General features: G+C 44.0%; 1 protein-coding gene across 1 annotated transcript; it reads left to right on the top strand.

Moving 5' to 3' along the window:
- Positions 1-1859: 1859 nt before the first annotated feature.
- On the top strand, positions 1860-11839 carry T265_00420 (hypothetical protein; the record flags this gene model as incomplete). Its single annotated transcript, XM_009164193.1, has 3 exons — positions 1860-2152; positions 11352-11622; positions 11696-11839. The coding sequence occupies 3 exons, from the start codon at positions 1860-1862 to the stop codon at positions 11837-11839; spliced, it is 708 nt and encodes a 235-aa protein (XP_009162457.1).
- Positions 11840-23180: the final 11341 nt, after the last annotated feature.

A 23180-nucleotide genomic window follows, 5' to 3' on the forward strand; every position in this document is an offset into this window, starting at 1 on the left:
AACCTCATGTTATTGGCGTTGCATGAAAAAGTAAGTAAACGCATGACCAACGGTAATTTGTGATGAACAGTTATAGTTGCCAACGCTTCAAAGAAGTCAGACTTCATTCTTCGCATGTAGGTTACGTTTAACTGTTTTCCCTCTCCCATGAACGACGTGACTCGTGACCACTCACAAGTTGTCTGAATTTTTTTACAGGGTGTTCAAATTACAAAGTCTAATGACGGTTTGTCGGGTACTTCACGGTATTGGGATAGAACTTCTGGGGATATTCATTGTGACGCCGAGCTGAAAATCTTACATGGGGTTTTTCAAGTCGGTGATAGTTAGATTCATGTGAAGAAGGTCAAAGACTCGGTGGATTTATTGCTGTTTACCAAACCCCTCTGAAACGATGACTTCCCAATCGGTCCCAAACATTTTCCAATTGATTGGAAGGTTAAAGACTCTTGTTGGACCATCTGGGGTGTCTTATACGGGCGTCATTTGAAAACATACCTGGAAAATTTACTTTGGTGTGTGATTTGACTCCAGATTACATCATCCGTTTTTGTTCCTTGACCAATGCTGACCAGTTTGTTTTATCGGTTCACTTATATACACTCGAGTTAGGTCTTTGTGGTCCTCCTCAATGGCACTGAAAGCATCTTTTATAGCGCTCAATTTCGCATTGTGATACCTATTTATTCGTGCTATACATCATTACTAATGGACTGTACATCTCTACTGTCATTCTGATTGAGTCCAGATTTGAGTCTCGATAACCAAAAAAGTAGAATCACAGAGCTGTTTCAACGAGGAACACATCGGTTGTTGATCAAGTGGCTGTTGATGCGTTCGCCGAGCTTGGCATTTGACTTGTAAACCTTTCGTCATCATACGAGGAGACATCATCAGTGCGCATTACCGAGGAACATATCCTATGAGATACAGCCAGGTGCTTCGATCACCCATTGAATACCTTTGCCATTTCCTGAGTGACTCCGCTTACGGCGAAAATGGCTAATATATTGAGTTTCTCGTTAAAAACCTGGTGATGGCTTTTGGGAATGGGTGGAAGTCTTCGTCGCATGCCACACACATGGTTGCCAAACAACTGTCAAAGGTTTCAGAAGAGCTTGATAAACAATCGGTAGTTTTTATTTGGGCAACGTTTTGCTTTTGTCACAAAAGCTTGATCAGGCCAAGTGAGCAGGTCAACAAATGTCAAAAGCCAAACGTTGCCCAAATAAAAACTACCGACTGTTTATCAAGCTCTTCTGAAACGATGACTTCTCAACCGGTTCCAAACTTTTTCCAATTCATTCAAAACTGTCAAAGATGTTTTCAGACAGTGCACACAACACAATATAGTGGGAAAATAAGAGGTAGGATCATTTGTTATAGAATCATTTGAAATGTTTGTCTTCACAAGTCCCGGTCATATTTATGTTCAAATGAAACGGTTAGGTTCATTTAGGAGCATTTGAGTTGAATATCAGTTGGATGGTATAACCCGTGTTGACCTGTCAATTTACGTGGTGAATATGTCTCCACTAACATTCAAAAGTATGAATAAGTTGGGAACAAAATGCTGCCTTTGTGTTTGAATACCAGTGCGCACGAGAGTTCACTTGGAGTGACAACGTTCATAGTGGCCACAACGCAGTGCGGTGAGTATCACAGGATGCTTCAGAGAAACTGCCTATTTTAAATCAGATAATTGCTTACTTATTTTGCATCCTTCTGTTTGGTTAAATCAATCCAGTCCCTAGGGGTTTCGCTTTACGATGCACAGCAATGTGAAAATTCGTGTTTACGAGGTGGGGAACAAACAAACAAACTGATGATATCCGAACACAAAATTAGGTAATAGATTCATGGAGCGGAAATCAGAGGCAGTACGACATACTGGTCGACTCCAGCTGTGGAAACGTCACTTGGATGACAAATTTATCATGGCTCACAAGCGGTCAGTAGAAGAAGGAGCATTTCATGTCCCCAGTCCAATCCAGGATTACAGTATGGTTTCTGAAGCTACATTGGTGATTCGGCGACAGTCCGAGACGATGAGTCATTTGATTTACCGTAAAACGGTAGTGAGAACTCTGCAGAACACCCACATTAGTCCTCCCTCCGTTCTAGAGATTGGCCCTGATATGCCTAGCAAGGGGTAAGCTATATTACTGATTAGCTCCTAGAGGGTGAAGATGTGTAAACATGTTCAGGCAGCCTGTGTTTGTATTCCCACCATGACTTGCTTAGAAGAGACGATCGAAATGATATACAAAAAAAGAGCTCAATGAGTGTCAGCAGCCTAGCTTTCACTCGCCGGACAATAGTATACTATGAAACAAAGTGGTTGTCGATTTGAACAGCTTTCCAAATTTTGGTCACAGCCTTTTTGGGATGGTAATGATCTCTACTTTCAAAAGTGGACACAAGCAAAATGTCTGCCCGTGTGTGACTTGGCGGCCTAGGACTCTCGGTGGAAGTAGCGATAAATATGTGAGCATAGTCATTCTGAATAGACGGGTCAATGGAGAAGGCCAACTCTTATTGTGTGGTGCCTTCGATCCGTATCTTTATTACTTTATCCGCCAAACAATGTTCCAAACAATACTAGTAAACTGGTCGTATTTGGCCGTTATGTATAATCTTATGGAATATTCCTCTTTACCCCGACTCCTCTTGTCTACTAGTGAAAGGAAGAAGGTCTTCGCTGAGGAGTATTTATTAGAAAATGTCAACGGTAAAGTTACAGACTTTTGAACAGGGAAGCAAAACCCTCTTGTTTACAAAAACTGAATACCCATCATCTCCTTGCACGCGTCTTCCTGAACTTTCCTGGATATTCATTAACTGTTGCTAAAATCCAAGCAAATGCTACAAAGCGACATCGCAAATAGATATCCCTTTTCAAGGGACGCCAAGCGAATTTACAAGAAGAAAACATACTACTCGCATGCTTCGCCCATCAGTAGTATCACCGTTACCCTAGTAGCCGGAACACCCAGGAATGACTGGTTTCTTTTATCAATGCAAACGTCAGTTGAGCAAATGCTGCGAAGGGACTTTCGAGAACCTCGTCTTCTTTCTGACCGCTGTTCCTCACACAGAATACATGATCTACAAACGACGAAATGCTTGGTGACATTCTTCAACCGTTAGGACGTTTTCTGACCTACGTTTTGGAAGGAGTCCTAGATCAATGACCTCCGTCACCTGGCTGGAATTATAGATTGTCGATTAATTGAAATCGCACATTACATGTGCATAGCAGGAGCGGTTTTCTAGATCATTCCTGGAAATCCATGCGTGGCACACTGGACGTTTCATACTTATTGACAAAATATACTCAAGTGCTTCTTGTATGAAGACGTTTGTGAATAGCGCGGCCGATGACAGATGGTATAACAGCTCTCGTGACTGTTAAGGGGATTCACTCCATCAAGGGGCTGACTGTGTTCTGTTCATCAAAACGTCTAACCCTACCTCTGACATTTGGTCAATTTATCACAATATAAGCGGTACTGGATAGACTATCAAGTTTGTCAAACTACTTTGCGGGACAAAGCAGATTACACCTTTTTTTCGAGGACGCGCGGCCATAACATCAACGCAAACGAAGGCATTGTGGTATAGAGTGTTTGGCGGACAAACTTATTCGTTTTATGCTAATTTAAATGGGTAAATTATGGTTAGAAGAGGAGATATTTTACAGAGGGCAACTGCAACGGGGACTTACAAATAAATTGGGTGGTACATGGCGAGGTGAAACGGAAAAAAGTGTTTTTAGTGAAACGGCATGACTGTGAAAGTTTCAAAGAATGGCTCTGTAGCACTCAGAGCTGGCGTAAGAGGTCCCACCCTGATGTTAAGGAAAGGTAGTATATTGTGTGCTTCTGATTCGTGTAAACGGAAATAAATTTTTCGATTGATATTTCGTCTTGTAAGTGAAGCTAGCCCATCTTGAAAACCCGGGAAGCACTATAGAGCTGTATCACCCTTATTGGAAATCATGAGTAGTTCACAAAACTCTGAGGAGTTTCGATCACGTGATCGTGTGAGTTAATCACACTGCTGGTTGGTTGCACATGGCTAAACGGTTAAGTGTTCAAACTACTAACCCGGGGGAACCCGCGTTCGAGACTCTGGAGTTCATGAGATGCGCAGTACTGATGATTCTCAATAGGACTGAAACAGCTGCACAGTGTCATTTGCTTTTTAGCATAGATGGGCTTCATTTGCAGAAGGAAATCTTGAACAAGATCATTCGAGCGAGAGTGACCATTTCGATATCCCTTTACTGGCTAAGATACATACCTAAAACAAGGAACATCGATCAAAACTGCGGGCACACGTCAATCTGATCAAAATCGATCAAATTCCATTGTTAAGACCAGTGAAATTGCTGTGAGTTCGGTAAGCCACTTTGGGTTATCAAGTGGCTGTCCAGCCACTTGTCCAGCTTGTTTAAAGCATTTATATCATCCAAACTGTCAACAAAACGAAACGCCGTTTTAGCTCTGATTGGTTCTAACACACTGCATAACTACTTGGCTAACTGTGGTGGTCGTGTCCAAAACTGAACGTAACGCGATACTTGTTTTATGTACCTTACGAAGGCCGTATAAACAGACAGTATGCGTCCCTGATAAAGCTGTGGCAGAGTCCTACGTCTATCGTTGTTCAGTTATTTCGGACATCTATATGATGGTCTCCCAACCGATCCAGCAGTGCCATTCGTATTGACCAAAGTCGGAAAACAGATTTTGCCCGTTGGACTGATAAATGTCATTGCGAATCCGATCACTTACATGGATATAATCCCAATGTAGTCAACTATGGGTGCTTGCATCAATAGATGTCAGTCTCACTCCACGTTATTTTTTTTCGTTCATTGAAACTATACCGGTTTTTAGCCTTCAAAACTGTTTCACCCACTATTAGACAGCTTGTTTTCGAGTATTCAAGCCTTTTCATGGAAGTGTAATAATCCTAATTTATGATTTTCGTTATCTGAGAGTCGGTTATACCAGAATAACACGTATTATTTAGCTCAGACCAGTGCATTAGGAATACATCAGTTTCTATAACTGGTTCAAAGGACTTTGGGTGCAATAGGAGCAAATATGCTGAACCAAAGTTTATGTCAACCCTCACTCGATTCTAACTGCCGGGTTGCAAACAATCAAGCATTCCTTCCAGGTCACCGTGCCTGATTTCGTCATATTAGACTGACTAATCAGATGCCACGTGTTATCCACAGCATTGGCACAAACCTGGTCTTGGAATCAAGTACTTGCTCGTGAAAGTCTTGAGTAAACTCTGGATAACCTTCAGTGTGACGAGACCACACTATGTACCAAAGATTACGTGTGTCATCTCATCAGCCGCTATGGCAGTTTTTGCCCACTAATTCATTTATTTCTATTATTCTCTTCTGAATTTATCATCTAGACGTAAAAGTGCATAAGACAAATCGCTCGCTAGATTAAACTTCATCCCTTGAATGTGGTGGACGTGGTTGTAAAGACAAAATGTTTCTTGAATTTATCCTGCCGAGGATACATCCTTCGAGACATTGAGAAAAACAACCTTGGGTACAACGCTCGACCGGACTCGTAGCGCTGCATAATGACACGTGACATCCAGATCGATTGGGAGCTGGACTTGCTAGTACCTATGCTATGTATATTGGGCTTCCACTAAGTTCCTTAACTTTCCAAGTACATTTCTCATACATCAGAGCATTCGTTGAACTAGATAGCACAGTAGTACGCGAGTGATACACTGTGGTCCAACGCTGATTTCAAAGCATCACCAGAATCGTGTGCCCGGATTCATGTATATTTCTCCTCTGGTGGCCATAGTTAGGAGAGCTAACAGGAAACTTGATATATGTCAGGGACCATGCACCTAAGTGCATCTCATATACACTCAACACTTAATTATGACCATTTTATAGGTCTTTTATCTTTGTTCAAAGCAGAAAAAACTTTCGAAATAAAACTCGCTGATTCTCCTAGAATATTTGATCAGTATATCGCTACATCAGAATCGTCCATTACCGTTTAGCCCCTAACCTGGTGAATGCGGTCGGCGTAAGTAATGTACATATTTTCCAACAACTTTCTCTGGATGGATTTGCATACCTGTCCATTAACTATCGAAATGACACCTAATGCAATCGAAGAATGACACAAAATGTGCCGTTCCTCTTCCGCTATCGATATTCACCTCAAAATAAGATGACTGAATGACCAAACTAGCACAGCTACATGTGAATGTTCATTATACAAGGCACAGTTGAGTTACGGTCTCGTTCAACTGGATCTGTGTAGATACGTGGCACAAATCCCCTCTCAGCAGACTAAGCTGATTTTGATAAGAGGTTGGTTGTATCAGAATCGTATCTGAATTGTATAGGTGCAAATTCATCACAACGAACCTCTATTGATTACGCATATCCTTGTTGGTACAATAAACTGATTCCCTTAGAATAGCGAACTCACATGATAATTAGTCTATCTTAACCGGGATCTTCGGTCATTATCACCGATATTAAACATTTGTCGGCTTAGCAACGACTGTCTGGAACCCGAGTTGTAATGAATAGTACACAGACATTAAAATTTCATGCAGAATGACGTTTCCGAAACTAGTCAGTATTCAATGGGTAACGAGCGGCAAATCAATGGCTCGGTTTTTATCGAGACCGATTTACAAGTAGCCCGCCATCTGACAGAAAAGGGGAAACGAAACAGGATTATTCAAACTAATTCCACTGAAAAATCTGCGCCTCTCTGAGCGAGATCAATAGTCACTTTAGAACACTTCACGCCGGTCTTGTGAGCTAGTGCTTAGGGTTTATTTATACCTTTTGATAGACTTACAACTCTCCAGAAGTGTTCCAAAGGAACGGTTTTCATTTCCAACAAAGACAAGGCTGCGAGATTCTTGCCCCAAGGCGAAACTAAGGTAAACACATAAGTTGATTCCAGATGCCACTGAGACTTTAAACATAAGTTCCAGCAATGTAAACTTTGCCCTGAAGAGGGCAAGAAATAAAGGGAACTTAAGTTTACGGGATAGTTGTTTTTTTCTGTCAGTTACCCGTAGATCAAGCCCACAGCGATGCAGGGATGTAGAAGGAGAGGAAGGAATCTACGTCGGGTATTCATACAAGATACCATGTGGGGATACCCAACACTCGAGAGGTGTCATCAGCTTTGCTGATTGCTCTTTCGGAAGAGTATTGTAGATGTCTCAGCAAACTATGCTTCAGTATTCTCCTGGAGAGGAACCTCAACATAGAAGTGTGCTATTTAATTTGAGTTGGGCTAGTCTTCTCTGGTTGTGGTCCTCTGCTGGGCTGTGGCCGAATGGGAACGCTGGTGCAGATTTTTCACATTGATCAACGTTTCCCGAAGTAGTCGATCTCGGCATCATCACTGCATACTTTGAGGCTGTGTCCCCAGTATAAACCAACTGAGTTACCCCTTCAGTGGAAGAAATGAGTGGCCTTCAAGTGAGCTCTCCCGACATTCAAGTACCCTAACCATAATGTGAACTGGGTGCTCTACTCTTGAATATCGTTCCAACTCCTTCTTAAAAGGAAGCCATCTGATTCTGAAGCTACCTGGTCCAGTTGTTACCAATTTCGAAAACTTTCGCGACAGATATCCACTTGATCCACTTTTGTTACACTGCTTCTCACTAAAGACTGTTCGTTTTGACCTGTGGTGATATCATTCAGATATGAATTTGTTAGTTCATTACAATGCACTTAATGTGCAAAGGAAGCTGACAGCCCCGGCGTTTGTTGGCTGACACACTGAAGATGAAGGTCTACTCTGAATCATACTACTTAGTCTGTCTGCAGAATAGACTTCCGCAAGCCTGAGTGGCTCAAAAAAGCATCAGGCGCCTTGGAGTGTCTTCACACACCTCCCGCTAATGCACCAATGGCAGATATGCTTACATACATAGTGATGCCCAAAACGAACCGTGATAATTAATGTTTATGTTTATGAAAATGGAATGAAATAACCTCCCCAAGAGAAAAGATTTTTCAAATCGTTTACCGGTGGCTGGCTGAGGAATATTGAACATGTATTTACATTCATTCAGTCATATGGTCACGACGCAGACACCAGTGACATTCAAAAGTTTGCCGTCAGCCCGTTCTGTTGTTGGTCCACTTGTTCACTGAGCTTGGCATTATTTTGCAAGTCTTTCGTCACCACTCGAGGCGACATCACTGCGTTCCTGTGATGCGAGAAGAGCTGTCTGTTGGGGTTTGTGCGTTTAAAAGTGGTGTGCGAGAGTTCATAAACAGGCATCTGAAGGGAGTGCCCTTCGATTGTGATTGGTTGCCCGGTCGATTCTTCCTACTGATTGCGTTTTGCGAAGTTGCCTTTCCCAGCGAGCAACTCCACCACCAGCTAAACAACCTGAGCTATCAAACCAGCCCTGTGCTCGATCCCAGCCTAGGTACAAACCATGTTTTTGGTGTGAACTGATGTCTGCATTGGTTGTTAGTAATGTGGCCAGATACCTGAGCTATCAAACCAGCCCTGTGCTCGGTCCCAGTCTAGGTGCAAACCATGTTTTTGGTGTGAACTGATGTTTGCATTGGTTGTTAGTAATGTGGCCAGAGTGGTGGAGGAAAAGGTTCAATCTAGTCACCACGAATCTGACTGGTCTTTACTAACATACCCATATTTGCTAGGGTAGTTTATTCCCGCAGCTTTGTATCGAAGCTTGATTGATCATGCAAAACCGTATCTTACATGCACAAGTTTTCTCGCTTTTAAATACATTGGTCGACGAACAAAGATCTGGAACATCCCCATTAAGGAGCGCAGTAAAATTCCCCTGTTCGGGTCGACTGAATGATTATGGAAGCAGATAGCTAAACTGGAAAAAGTCCGTTTGTACTTGAGAGGTGATGGAGAATAGGATGCTGTTTATGTGCCAGAATGCCGTATTTGCAGAACTCATTACCTGTCGTTCATAGAGTGTGACGTTTTCTGCGAACCTGGATTTTGTCGTTTGTTTTCGTCACTCTTTGACCCCCTTCATCCTTTAAGTTGTTTTTGTCCTCAGATTCCCCTGTCACGTAAAGAACAAAAAACGGACATTATCATCAAATGATGTCATATTAAAGTTGATATCTTGGTGCATTGTTTTGCGCCTTGATGTTAGGTGCAGTATAGTATGGCAGTGGTTGGGCTGACCTCCACTTCATTGTCTTGCATGACAAGGAACTGTACAGCCGAAATCTCCAAATGATGGGAAGCGGCCCATTTGGCTAACAGTATGCTAGTAATTCATTTGTAGATCGTCACATCAACCGGATTCCGTGTATATTTGTGATGGAGCCTACTGGATTACCAGTCTAAAGGTAGATTTCTTGACTATTGCCACAGCATCAGTAAGGTAGATTGGCCTGAAAGCAACTTTCGTTGTGTACATTGTACTTGCAGGTTTGTAAGCCATTCGGGAACCGAATGACCCAGTTTATCTTCATCATTCTGCTCCGAAAACACCCACACTCGTACACATCATTGTTCATTTCGGGTACAGAATTTCGTCCAGTTACTGCAACCACTGTTGCAATATCTTTTCTGGCATCCAGGTATGCTCTGGTGGTAAACTGGTGTTGTTTTCACAGGCGAAGCGCCTGGATGTCCATGGATGTCTAGTAGAGGCCAGCCTTATTCGCACTCAATAAGAAGACTTTGATATCTACTGAGAGTAAACCCCGTTTGCTTGTCACAGTTTACGGGATAAGCTTTGAGTTGACCACAGAGACGCTACCCATATGACTGGTTAAAGTATCAGGCGTTTATTTTCTAATTCCTAAGATTGTCGAATAAATGACTAAAGTTTCAGTGTTGCTGTTTTAGACGCTATCACAATTGCATTAGGCACCGGACCAAGGAGGCTGTGTGGTCTTCCTATAAACCAAATCCAACTACTGCATAAATACTTTTCTGGTGAATTTTTCCAGTGTTGTTACGGAGGGATCTCAATCCAGAGCAGAAAATCACAGTAGGTTGCTGTGCCAGGTACATCTAAGAAAGGAAGAAATAACCTGCATACATTCATTTTCACCACCAGTACATTATATTACTTCTTCATCTGGAAGATAAATGAACCGCATATGACCTTTGCAGGTATCATACCAGTTATCTTGTAGGTAGGCCATCTAAAGGCCCTCATTAAAGTGCGAGTCGGAGTCACCTGCGTCGGCAACGCAATTCAGTTATGCAGTTTGTCACGCATGGAAGCTAGTGTTGCCACATCTAAGTTGTCTTTCACAGCTTTCAAGGTCACAAATTCATCACACTTGCTTCCTGTAAACTGGAGAAAAATTACGACAAACAGATTCATTTGCATGTCGATTTTGTCTTCACTGAAGACTCGGTTGAATTTCTCTTTCATCAGATTAGACAGCGTTAAGATTTTTGCACCAGGCTACAAACGTGATTTGTTATCCATTGGTTAAGGCGGCGCGAGATTTTACGTGACAAGGTTATTTTGGTGGTTACATTGCGAATCCGTCTTTACCGTCAGGTCTCCCAGAACTCTAACCTTTAACCGAATAATCATCGAGTTGGCGAACTGAACCATCGCCTCGTGGTGTCGACTGGGTAACCTGGACGTCAGTGTGGTTGAGCCAAGAGTTCAGTAACTCCAAACAGGGCTAACAATCCCGTTTGGTTTAAATGTGCTAGTTACTTTCGACAATGTACACTACGAATCATCTGGCGCCTCCGCACCAGTTCCAACCAGCACACAGGAGAGACTCGTTGGGTTCACGTGTGAGGAATGTGGCAAGTGCTGCAAATCGAAAGCTGGCTTGGTAGCTCACCATCGAGTTCACGACAATGAAATCGTTGGTACGAACATGGTCGCCCAATTGGCCTGCACTGATTGTTCCCGCCTTTTTCCGAGGAAGATTGGCCTGAGTCAACATCGCCAGCACATACACACCACCCGGCATAATGCAGACAAACTTGGCCGAGTGAAGTATTCCGGTACCCGCTGGTCCCAACAAAAGTCACAATCGCTCTTGCGCTGGATAACAGTCTGTATCCGTCTTGTGTCCCGCAAACCGCGTTGCTCGCAAGATTGGACCAGTATTTTCTTGGTCGATCGGATATCAGCACAGAAACCAGGTTACAAGTGCTTAACTGGCAAGTATAACATGACGAATCATCATCTGATGGCCCTGACAAAACTATCAGTCCAATAGTGACCTACTCGTCAGAAACCGATGATTACAGCGTCTGGTTTAAACAAACCGTGGATTGTGCTGTGCCACTCTAGGAGTGCCATGCTGACAGTTCGCTTGCTAGTGTCGACCTTCTGGCACTTGCTCGAGGGTTGCAGTCTGGCATCATGACACCGGAGCAAGTCCTGTCGCTTCTGGACTTCCACGCCTCCAGGACATTTCCATACACCGGAAAACTGCATCCGGATGCCGCTGTCAGTCGGCCCATCGGATGTCGGTCAACTGAAAGCAGATCCGTCGGACCAACTACGCCACTATCCAGACTCTATACCACAAAAGACGAAAAGGTGCAGCGTCTGGTGTCCCCGATGGGTGATGGGAGGATCTATACGAAGGTAACTGCGGTCTACCTCTGGACGCCTAGCAGTATTGGAAACGGGTGCTCTCATCTCCAAAACACGTTGATAGATGGCCAAGTCGCAAGGCAGTACCACCCGATTGGATCTTGATCGAGCCACTTACGGGAGAAGCAGTCCGCTGTACGATCCACTTAATGGGCAATTCATCCCCAGGCCTGGACAAGCTCACGTCAAGGATGCTCCACCGGTTTAGTGCCGGCTTGTCCCCCACATCTGTGTCATCCCGTATTACTCTAGTCCCGAAGGTCCCAACTTCACCGACTTCACCGAATCAACTGAGACCGATCTCTGTGTCATCCATTCTTGTCTGTTGCTTTCATAAGGTGCTTGCTGATTGCTGGGGTCGTAGATTGTAACTGCCCTCACTCCAATTTGCATTTCTGCTGGGAAGCTACATCGCTGTTACATTCTCTGCTTCGTCACTCTTCAGCGATTGCTTCCAGCCTCAGTTTGGTGTTTTTGATATCTCGAAAGCGTTTGATTCGGTTTCGCATAAAACAATCGTCAGATCTGCCATGGCGTTTGGAGCATCACATCGAGTTCGATCATCGCACAGTCATATGAAAATGCTGTGGCAGTTTTCCCCGGTTCCGAGGTTCACTGCCACAGAGGTGGAAGGCAAAGAGATCCACTCTCCCCACTATTGTTCATCGTGGCAATGAGTTAGGTTATTGGATTGTCGATGTCGAAGCCGGTATACTAAAAACATGACACCCTAATAGATGGTTTCGCCTTCGCTGACGACTGGGTCGTATGTGCAGAAGGTCAAGCTGGCCTCAAGAGAAGCTTGAAGCAGCTGCGGTTGAGTTGGTAGGAAGATAAACGCCTGAAAGACGAAAGTGATGGTTATTTGTGGGGACAAGAAACATCGGGCAACAGCAGTCTCAGTCGAACCATTGTGCCTCGCCAATGAACACATCACTCCCCTGGGTACGACAGACATCGTAACATATTTAGGCATTCCGTTTACTTTCAAGGAGAAAGGGTCTTTAGCACTGACAGAATCTGCTCAAAATACTCGAAGAGGTGACGCCTGCCCTTTGAAGTCGCATCAAAGAATGGAGATCACGAGGAACTACCTGACTTCGTGGCTGACATATTCGCTCGTGCTCGGCCAAATCCATCGAATCACGCTCAAAAGGTTGGACAATTGGATCAGGCAATCTATTAGTGGCCGGCTACGTCTATAGAAGGACATTCCGATCAGCTACATCCACGCCGGTAAACAACTTGGGGGACTTGGTACCCCAAGTCTGAGTGCAACAATCCTGATGCAGCGGAGAACGCGTATGGAAAAGGTTCTTTCTACTCAGTGCCGAGCACTACGTAATGTGGTCAGCGATTCCGCACTTGTCAAGATTGTTCGAGATCTCAGCCTTCCGATCCGAGTCCATGATACATGTGTACACATCAAGGAAGGGCTGGTTTACGAGAGTTGGTCGCTTCGCCTCTTTCTAATCGACGGCTTGTACTTCCAGAACGAGTGTTTCCTCGGGTATTTATCCGCGGTACCCAGTTCCGATGAAAGCTGCTCAGGATGAGGGTTAGAAGCGCTCGGCACGACCTTATGTCGTAGAAACTGTTGCCGACCGGAGAGTTTGGTGCATATTTTGCAGTCTTGCTGGATCACGCATGACGCCAGATATGCTCGTTATAATCGGGTTGCAAGAGAACTCGCAAAGCGTTTCCGTCGCCTGAGATACACCGTCTTGGAGGAGATAAGAGCACCTACTTTGACGTATTTCTTCAAGCCTGACCTAATCGTTGTTCGAGAGTGCCGAGCAGCTGTGATAGACATAGGCATAGTCTCGGATTGGCGCGAAATGACTTTGTGAAATGAGAAGAATCAGAAGTATGGCGCTGCCGAATATTCGCTCGCCAGAATTTTAGAAAACCGAAGTCTCAACAGAACCACTCATATCATCACCGATGACCATCTCTTATCGAGGAATCTGCTTTCTTCAATCCACCAAGACTGTTATTGGACTGGGACTTCCTAAGGTCGCAGTCAGTGACTTGTGTTCGCTTGCCAGTGTGAGCTCTCTGCGTACTTAGGACAATTTTATGCGTGGTACATGGCGTCGAGTGCACATTTTTGCCACTTGATCTCACATCAGACCTAGCATGATGGTAACTTTGCGCCTGACGTGCGCGTCTTGACTGTGCTAGCGCTTACCGCTCTTTGAAGTGTATTCATTATTGTTTGTCCTTTATTCGGTTGTTGGTCTTTATACGCGTTTCCATTCCAAACTTTTTTTTACCTACGTTGAGATTCATCTTATCTGCCTGGAACTGTTGGTGACATGACTTCGAACGAGACGCTTCTCTTTTCCCATGACATATTCTCCCGTAACCCTTTCGCATTCATCGTTTGCATTAACGTTTCATTTCTGTGACCATGCTCTTCAAAAACAAACGATAGTATAGGCGTAATCGACATGGATAAACTTCGCGTTGCAATATCCTGCGTCATCATTTGAGGGCAGAAATCAGTTGCTGCTTTATGAAGAAAGATGAACTCTGTTTCCCTGATTTCCTGTCACTGTTATCGGTTGGTATTTTTCCTACCTATTCAGTGGATAAGGTGAGATGGCTCAAGTGGTTAGAGCGTGAATTTACTGACCGGAAGGTCCGTGGTTCGGACCCGACCTTTGCCTCTCGACTTCCGCTGTCTAGGCTTGGGCAACCTGGCAGTATCCTAACCCTCGTGCAACCTTCGGGTGGCAGAGGAGCGAGGCAGCGAAAGGGTGCTACAGCTGAACGATAAACACGGGACAAACTGACTTCTCTACTGAGCAGTGCTCACTTGGGAGGAATAAATGGGGAGAATTGTGTATATGGCCGGATTTTCCGAGCCACATATCCCTTGATCCGCTCGTGAGTGCAGAAATTTCCTTGTAGATGATATTCCCTACTTGTTTATCATCGGTTCGCCCGATCATATAGGGACTAATTTGTTGGTTCGTGCGCAGTAAGCTGACTTGGACCCAGTGGGCGATTGGATAAGATCATACACCACCACTTTGACGACCCGAGGTCGAACCCCACGTAGCAGCCTTCCAGTTGCCTGCAGCCCTCCGTTCTGATGATCTGCATCACTCGACAGATCTTCATCTTGCAATGTGTATCGGTTTTGACTAATTCGCCAATACCACGGGTAAATTCGCTGTCAACGAGGATAAAGGCTGAAACACGTGCATCATACCGCACTCACAACTACCTTTAGGTACTCTCAAAACCACTGCTCAAAAACAACTCTCAAAACTTATCGAATATTGAAAATATACACTTTTCCTACCTCTAAAAGTTGACAACTGATACAGGTTTGACTGTATCCACCCGTTAACAAACATACTATCTGATGGTACTGTTATAAATCAACTCTGCTTTCATTTTCCGTGTTACCTTCCGGAAATCACAGAAACATGTTAAATCCACATTTGTACCATGTGTGTGGGAGGCAAACATGTTTACGGGTGAATGGAAGTGACATTTGAAATTTTTTTCATTCTGTCGTTCCATTGTTCTGGCCCAAGTGAAAGTAAGTTCACGTCGTGTGTAGCCCGAGTGCCCCTCAATCAAGTAGGTTGTGATGATCTCGTTACACCATCGAACAGCCACCTTGATGAGGGACCACCGAACTAGATCCACAGCTTCCCCAGAAGACAGCGAATGAGCTCTCACCACAGACCGGGTTGGAACAAAGCAGTATTATCGGGTGGAAAAATGAACACCCAAATATAGGTAGAGAGCGAACGGTTCGTTGCAAGCAAGCCTGTCCGTTTGACTAGCATGCCTGGAGTTGATTGGGCAGCTGCAGGAGTGTGAGACACACAGCCCATCGAAGTGTGTCTTGGACAGCAATCTCTATGATGGCGGGGGAGAGCGAGAGAGAAAGAGGCAACGGGCGGTTTCCAGGCCAAGGTTATGCCGGTCGCCTAAATCGCTGGGATTGTAGGCGTGGTGGTCGGACAGGTTCGATCCAGTCGCGCCCAAAGTATTCTCAGGACTCGATCAATTATTTCTGTGACCGCCTAGTGGATTTTTCCTCCAGCCAGGGCAAAAACAAGGCCAACTAAGGAATGGACATTTAAATAGTGACATTCCTTCGGGGCGATAGGCCAGTGAGATTGTTCGGCCCCATGATTGGACGTTTGTCGTCAAGCTAAGCTGCGTATCCGGTGTTTTCCAGGTTTTCTGCTGATTCACTTTGTTTTTCTCAGCCTCCATAGTCCTCATGCGATAAAATATCGCAACTAATAGTAAAGTAGAATCCATGGAATTCATAGTCAGAAATACATGGCGTTTTGTATGGGAAGCGAATTTGTTGGCCCGTGATAGTCGGGTTGCTGAACGCCCACACATGTGTTGATAATGATTTGAGCCCGAATAAGACCGGCGATCAGACAGTGACCCGTTACTAATGGTCAACTGGTCCAGACGCGATTGCATAACGACGATCTCTGGCAACAGATTCTTGCTTGTCATCAAGTGGTTGGGGCTGTTTTCAAATTTCTAGCGGAGTGTCACACTCACATTGTGGTAGTATATCAGTGTTCTTGGAGTCCCCTGATAACACACCGCTAAGATGGCGTTGGATAACCCCCTAGTGTACAAGATGGATTTTCTCCCCCAATCTACAACAGCCTCTGGATGATCTTCAACGAAAAACTTGTTTTTACCCGTTATTTTCCCAATGTGAACAGACTCAGCCACTTTCATAAAGGAGACTACTCATAGGGTTGCTGAAAATTATTCGAGAGTACACAACCGGTTTCACCCTTCATAAATGAGAGATGCAGTTGAGTCTGCCGCGAAGACCGAATTAATTTGCAGATGAGTGTATTTGTTGAAGCCAGTCCAATTTGGGTTCAAGTGGAACATAAGATTGATGGAAACTCGGGGACTACGCTTACCGGATGAGCCTTAGGAAGGGCAAAACTGGTCCTGGGCTGTCGAAGAGTTTTCAGCAACCTCGTGAGTAGTTTGCTTTTTGAAAATATACTGTGATACGTCAACTATCGTACCAACTGAAATATGAGGCGGCCTTTGTGTCTCACATTCACTTGAGGAATATCATAAACAGGAGATTCAGTTGAGTCTCTCGTTAAAACCAAATTGATTTGCAAATGAGTTTATTTGTCGAGGCTCAGCTACTATTTTACTTCAGTAGTTGCGAACGATGGTCCCCCACCGATTCGAAGTAGTTCGCCTAGATTTATAGGACTTTCCGGTCAACGTTTCATATTCGTGTCTCAAGGAATATCTAATCCAGGATGTGGTAGTAACATGGACCTATGGGCTCGTAAATGAAAGGTGCTAATTAACCCTCTCGACTATCGGGCCTACTTGCTGCTCTGGTGATATCCCCGTAGTAAAACCTATTATGGGTATGTGCTTGTGGTGGAATGTTCTCATACGGCTTCACCAGAGGCTTCGAAAGATTGGAGAACCATCGCCATCGAGACATACCCTACGGTACTCCTGACAGATTACACTGATCCAGTCGCTGAAATGCCTTAATGTGTACCTTACCGTTCTCACTATCTGATCTTAAGGTGGCTGATGAATTGCAATCCGCCGGAAGAACGAGTCATATGGCCAAGATAAGGCGAACAACAAGGTCTGAGGTACTTTGTTGCTCTATATTTTGGCCCTCACCACTTTGTTCAGATAAATCAGGAATCATGGTGCTATGAACAGATGGTTATTTGTCCCAGTAGGGGACTATGTTTTTTCTGTTCAGCGTTGGGTTTGCTTATTAGACTGCTTTCCGGTAGTGAAGTCGTTGGGTTAATATTCTGGACGGAATATTGTAGGATGGCAGACACGCGAGCAAGATTCCACAGAAGGGATTGTCGGTTATCATCGTTTGAAAACAAATCGGCGTAGTTGGAGGTTAAAAAATGCGGCCAAAAGTATTTATATATCAACCTGAGAATCAAACAAATGCTGTTTTTGGGGTTGTATCGATCTTGAAGGAAATGGTGGCCAGAATTCCAACCAAATTGAAATCGGTTTATCGGCTCTTCCCACGAATTTTCACAATAAACAGCTTATCCAACAGATCATCTCTTAGTAATAGGGGGACTTTCTCTACAACTACCATCTTTTCGTCGAAATTCTCTTTGAGGGAAATAGTTGTCTCTTGGCGAGGGTCAAAAAGATGATTAGCCTTATATTTTATCAGTTTCTAACACACTATTTTCGATCTATTGTTAAACTAGGAAAGATGACCAATTTATCTGACACCTCTGTTTCTGTTATTTTGGCAGCCGAACAGTAGCTGGATTTTTGTGCTTTCCACGGGATTCTCGGCAGATTTCTATGAGAACTCTTCTCCCCCATCTACATAGATAGTCCACGAATATGATGCTCCAGAAATGATGTCACCCCGTGTAAAGTACCGTAAACTTCATACATTGTTCAGCAGACATGTGTATTATGGCACTTTTATGGGGATAACTCTGGGAAACCTACCAAAGCACCATCTCTCAAAACTGATTAAGCTAACCGAGTAAGTTCAAATGTAGTATCCTTTCGTTAAGATTCGAGCTTGAAACTGCCCTGATATCGGAAAGAGCTCCTTCTCCCCAAAAAACCGATTAGGTCTTTCGATGTGAACAGAGATAGTTATATTTTGACCCATTATCTTAGAATATTCATGCGCATCGTACTCTTTAACCGGACGATATTTAGTGTGCCTAACGAGAAAGAATCCTCAGTGACAGCAGCACCATATCAGTAGAAAATGTAGGCGCCTAACCGCCAAACAGCAATAAACGAAAAACTCCGTAGAAAGAATGGGAGGAAGAAGGAAGCGTCGAGATTTGTTTGCAGAGTCCCAATGTCTGGGTGAAAATTTCAAGAATGGACTGACTACACACTCGAACACACGTCAGTGGGACTGACTTGCGGACTCCGCAAACCCTACCGAACACATCTTCAGTCCACAAAGACAGGTAAACATTATTCCACGCTGACTGTACGCAGGCGAGGCATCACTAGTCACGAATTTCACAAACCCAGCTTGTGTAAACAACTGGAAATTGTGGCGAGCCTTGCCTAGTCTCCGTAAGGCAGTTAATGAGCCATGTCTACACCTCCATCCAACCTCTATCCACCTTTATCCAACCAGATAAACCTTAGCCCGTCAGTTTGACCTGGAAGCGACAGCATACTCACCACTGATATCGATTATATTTCCTGTGGGATTTTCGAATCACATGCGGGAAGATTAGCTTCGACTTCGAAGAGGTTGTGAGAACATCACAAACGAGAGATTCGGCTGGGTTCCAGGTAAGTCTCTCGAAAAACCAAATTAGTTTGCAAATGAGTGTATATTTGCGAATTTCGTGCAATTTGGCTTCAAGTAGAACATAAAGTAGACGGAAACTTGGGGACTGCGCCTACCTGATGAGCCCCAAAAAGGGCGAAACCAGTCGTGGGCTGTCGACGGATTATCAGCAAACTTATGAGTAGTGCATTACAAAGATATACATGTATCGGGATATCTCGAATATCGTAGCGACTGAAACATGAGGCGGCCTGGTGCAGCACATTCAGTTGCCTGAGAATGTCACAAACGAGAGATTCAGCTGGGTTCCAGGTAAGTCCTTCGAAAAACCAAATTAGTTTGCAAATGAGTGTATATTCGCGAAGGTTATAAAGTTCCTACGACACTCGATGGTCGCTTCCCATTGGAGTTACCATGTCTGCGACTGTTCTATCAGGAAATAGCTCTAATGGGGAATAACGTGTTCTTCCGGAGTCCTCACTTGGCAACAAAAAAGCCAACTATGTATTACTGGGCTCTGTTAGCCACACTGTCTATGCTGGTTTGTTAGCTGGACTTAGCTTACGCATCATTTCCTTACATACATGCTGCAGCCAGGTGTTTCGTGTGATGGCACAAACGTACTGGTGATCGTGTGAACGTACGTAGGTAATCTTTCGAGTCAATACCGATCTCAAGGTCAAAACAAGCAAAAAAGCGAAAACGAAGTGTATTTGTAATGCACTGCTCATAAGGTTGCTGAAAATTCGTCGACAGCCCACGACCGGTTTCACCCTTCTTTGGAATCATCAGGTAGGCACAGTGCCCGAGTTTCCGTCAGCCTTATGTTCTACTTGAAACAAAATTGCACGAAATTAGAGAATATACACTCATTTGCAAACTAATTTGTCGATGATGTATGTGCGTGTGTGTGGGAAAGAGAGAGTGAGTGAGAGACTTACCTGGAACCCAGCTGAATCTCTCGTTTGTGATGTTTCTAGGCAAGTGAATGTGCTGCATCAGGCCGCCCCGTGTTTCAGTCGCTACAATATTCGAGATATCGCAATACATGTATATTTGTAACGCACTACTCATAAGGTTGCTGAAAATTCGTCCACAGCCCACGACCGGTTTCGTCCTTCTTGGGGCTCATCAGGTGGGCGCGGTCCCCGAGTTTCCGTCAACTTTATGTTCTACTTGAAAAATGAATTAATCGAAAGCCATTCAGGTCCCAGGTAACCCAGCAGCAACCGGAACTTGTTTTTACTATTAGAGGTATTTATTATAAGTATATTTATATCGGAGGTCCAACTTCCACGAGGATTCTGAAAGCCCTTTCTGAGTACTTTATGCAAAGCCCGAAAATCTAATGCGTTGCTTTTGAAGGGAGTGCGTTGCTCAGGAAAAGCCAAAACGCCTCTTACTTTCATTGGCCTCATTTCAGAGGCCAAAGTACGGTAGTACTTTCTGCGAGTGCAGTTCCGACGCCGATTCGGTAGTGAATTCGACTCTAAGTACCACAGAATCCATAGGGCTAAGGAGCTTTTCGGATGTGAGGCTGCAACTCGATACTGGATGACAGAGGCTGTTTGCACAACCCCCAAACAGATTTGGGTTTGTAACCCTTGCAGCAATGTTATATCAAAACTGAATCTCAGTTTCAGTTGAAGTAAAGAACGTTGTGTAGGTCGTCTGTGTTAGCTGTATTCCTGTGAATAACTTGTATAAGGATGTGCTGTTCTGGGTAATCTGACATGCGGATAAATAACTAATTATGTCGAGTACACTCATTGGCATACCAAATTGGTCTTAACAGGAGAGCCTAACGAATTTAAGCTCAATCGTTAGAGAGCAGAAGACTATTCAGCAACCTTATGGGCAGTTTCCTTTGGGAAAATGCATTCTGTTAGTTTACTTCGTGGGATTGGAAGAGAGCAAAACCAGTTAGCATCTTCCAGCCAAATGTGAAACAATTCCTTCAAAATCTAGATATCGTATTTGGTTGACGGTCTACTTAGCGGCCTGTCATAAATGTTTAAGTCATGAAATTCACGGTCCAAACATGGTGATCAGTTGAACGTTCATTTTTACCCCGTTTAAACGATTAGCTGCTTTTCGACTGAATGACACACTCATGGAAGTATGATTACAAGTAACATCAGGGAGCTGTTCTGAGTTGTTTTGAAAATGAAATCCTAGGTGAGAAGTACTTTTCTTAATTATGATGATGTTCTGAAAGATAGCAGGAAAACACAGATGAACGCAGACGAAGTCAGAGGTGAATACATACCTGAAGCACGTCTGGACAGTGCGGCGGCGCAGTCAGGTGATTCACAGTGAACTTCATATAGGTTGGGGTAGGTTAACCGAGCTGCATCACACGGAATTCTGAGTTGGCGACGGGTGAAAACAGACGGCCATACTTGACGAAATTGGGATCTCTGGACGAACGACCGGTAGCTTTCGCTTAGTTAGACGTGCAGCCAAGAGACGACGACGGACAGCAAGCTGCGTCTGGGATTATGCTGCATTCACGGCTCAGTGGTTAGGGCGCGAGTTTACTGACCAGAAGGTTCGCGGTTCGAACCTGACCTCTGCATCTCGACTTTCCCTGTCTAGGCTTGGTGGTACCCCAGCCAGCGTGCTTCCTTCGGGTGGCGTGGTAGCTAGGCGGCGAAAGGGTGTTACGGTTGAACGATTTCATTTCATTTACACCTACTTACTATTTCATCTACAATTTCAGTGAGTATACTGGGAGATATATTTTTACGAAGCTTTCAGAATAGTTGTTTTTTAGAATCCTCACCAGGCGGAGCTAGTGAGTAAGCACTATTCATCTTTGTTTTTGAAAAGGTGACCAACCGGTTTGTAAGTTCTCAGAGTTATGGTTATTCTTAGCTTCAGTTACAGAAGCAGTGATACCCGATGACCCTCCCCGATGTTTGGGAACCACCATCCGACTTCATCGTGATAACAAGTAATGTGGCACACACTTATGGTGATCGAACCAGTACAATGCCTTTCCATTTTATTTTACTTTGATCTTCTTTGACTTGTGAATAGACCTCTCAGTATCTCTAAATGAGGAGAGGATACTGAAGCGATCTGGCTTCCGAACATAGCACGGTGGAAATGTGTAATTCCCTCCGATTCGACTCATCCATTGTTACAATAGCTCTATAGGCTGATCTTATTATCGTCTCGAACGTAGGTCTTCAGTACATTGGGAAAGTACAGTACATTCAGCTAATTCAGTCGGTTCCCTTCTCCAGTGTTTAGCTGATATTCGCACTCAGTTGGAATTTTTCGCAGTTTAACACATATTTGGGACGTCGATAGACTTAATGCAACTCAGCCAAAAAGCATGAAAACTACGTTGGTTGGATTCACTGGTGGTTGCATCCACAATGAACTTGGCATATGCACTGGGGATTTTCCAAGCAGTGCGGTTTCGTGCCATCAAGTTGCAAAATGAGAATTGGCTTATACGTTGCACCCCTATGGAAGTCAAGCTAATGTAGATTGCAATTTTTACTCCTTTCTATAGTCCTTTGACATGACTTACTTTCCTACACATGTAACGACAACTAAACCGGAAGTAGAGTATACTACGTGACCTACATCTGGACGTCAGCACGCAGATGAACTGTTGTGGTGTAATTCTAGAATGTGAAGATTGATCCCGAAATTCTGTTGAATTGTTCGATTGTGTGGTGGGAGAATGTTTTGCTGAATTGTGGTGCCATCAATTCACAATGCTGTTCACATAGTTCTTGAGCTTTGGCATATAAGAGGTCCCTTATAAACCACACGCAAATTCTTGGTTATCGGTTACCAGAACATGTGTGGACTTTTCCTCTTCGTCTACTGGTGTTCAATTCCAAATGTTCTGTTCGATTTCAGAAAGATGGGGTTGATGAATAATTGACCAGAGAAGAGGATCACCGACGATAGCCAGACCAAATGGGAGTTGATAATCGCTCTCATAGTAGTAGGCGTAATTGAACTGAGCCCTATCCGGATCTCAGTGCAAATTGTCAGCTAAGAATTTGAACGTAACTCATGGGTGAATAGGAACCGATGTACATCGAACTGATAGTAGAAATGAATGTCAAGAAAGACAGTCTTCACAGTTACTGGTCACAGGAACATTACAAGGACGTGTTGGTTGGTAGAATACTGATGTTGAATATGGCTGAGTGATTATCACGTCATCTGAGACAAAGTTATCTAGTCCAGGGTGGTGTGGACCATGCAC

The sequence above is a fragment of the Opisthorchis viverrini genome, assembly GCF_000715545.1.
Source record: "Opisthorchis viverrini unplaced genomic scaffold opera_v5_4, whole genome shotgun sequence".
NCBI lineage: Eukaryota > Metazoa > Platyhelminthes > Trematoda > Opisthorchiida > Opisthorchiidae > Opisthorchis > Opisthorchis viverrini.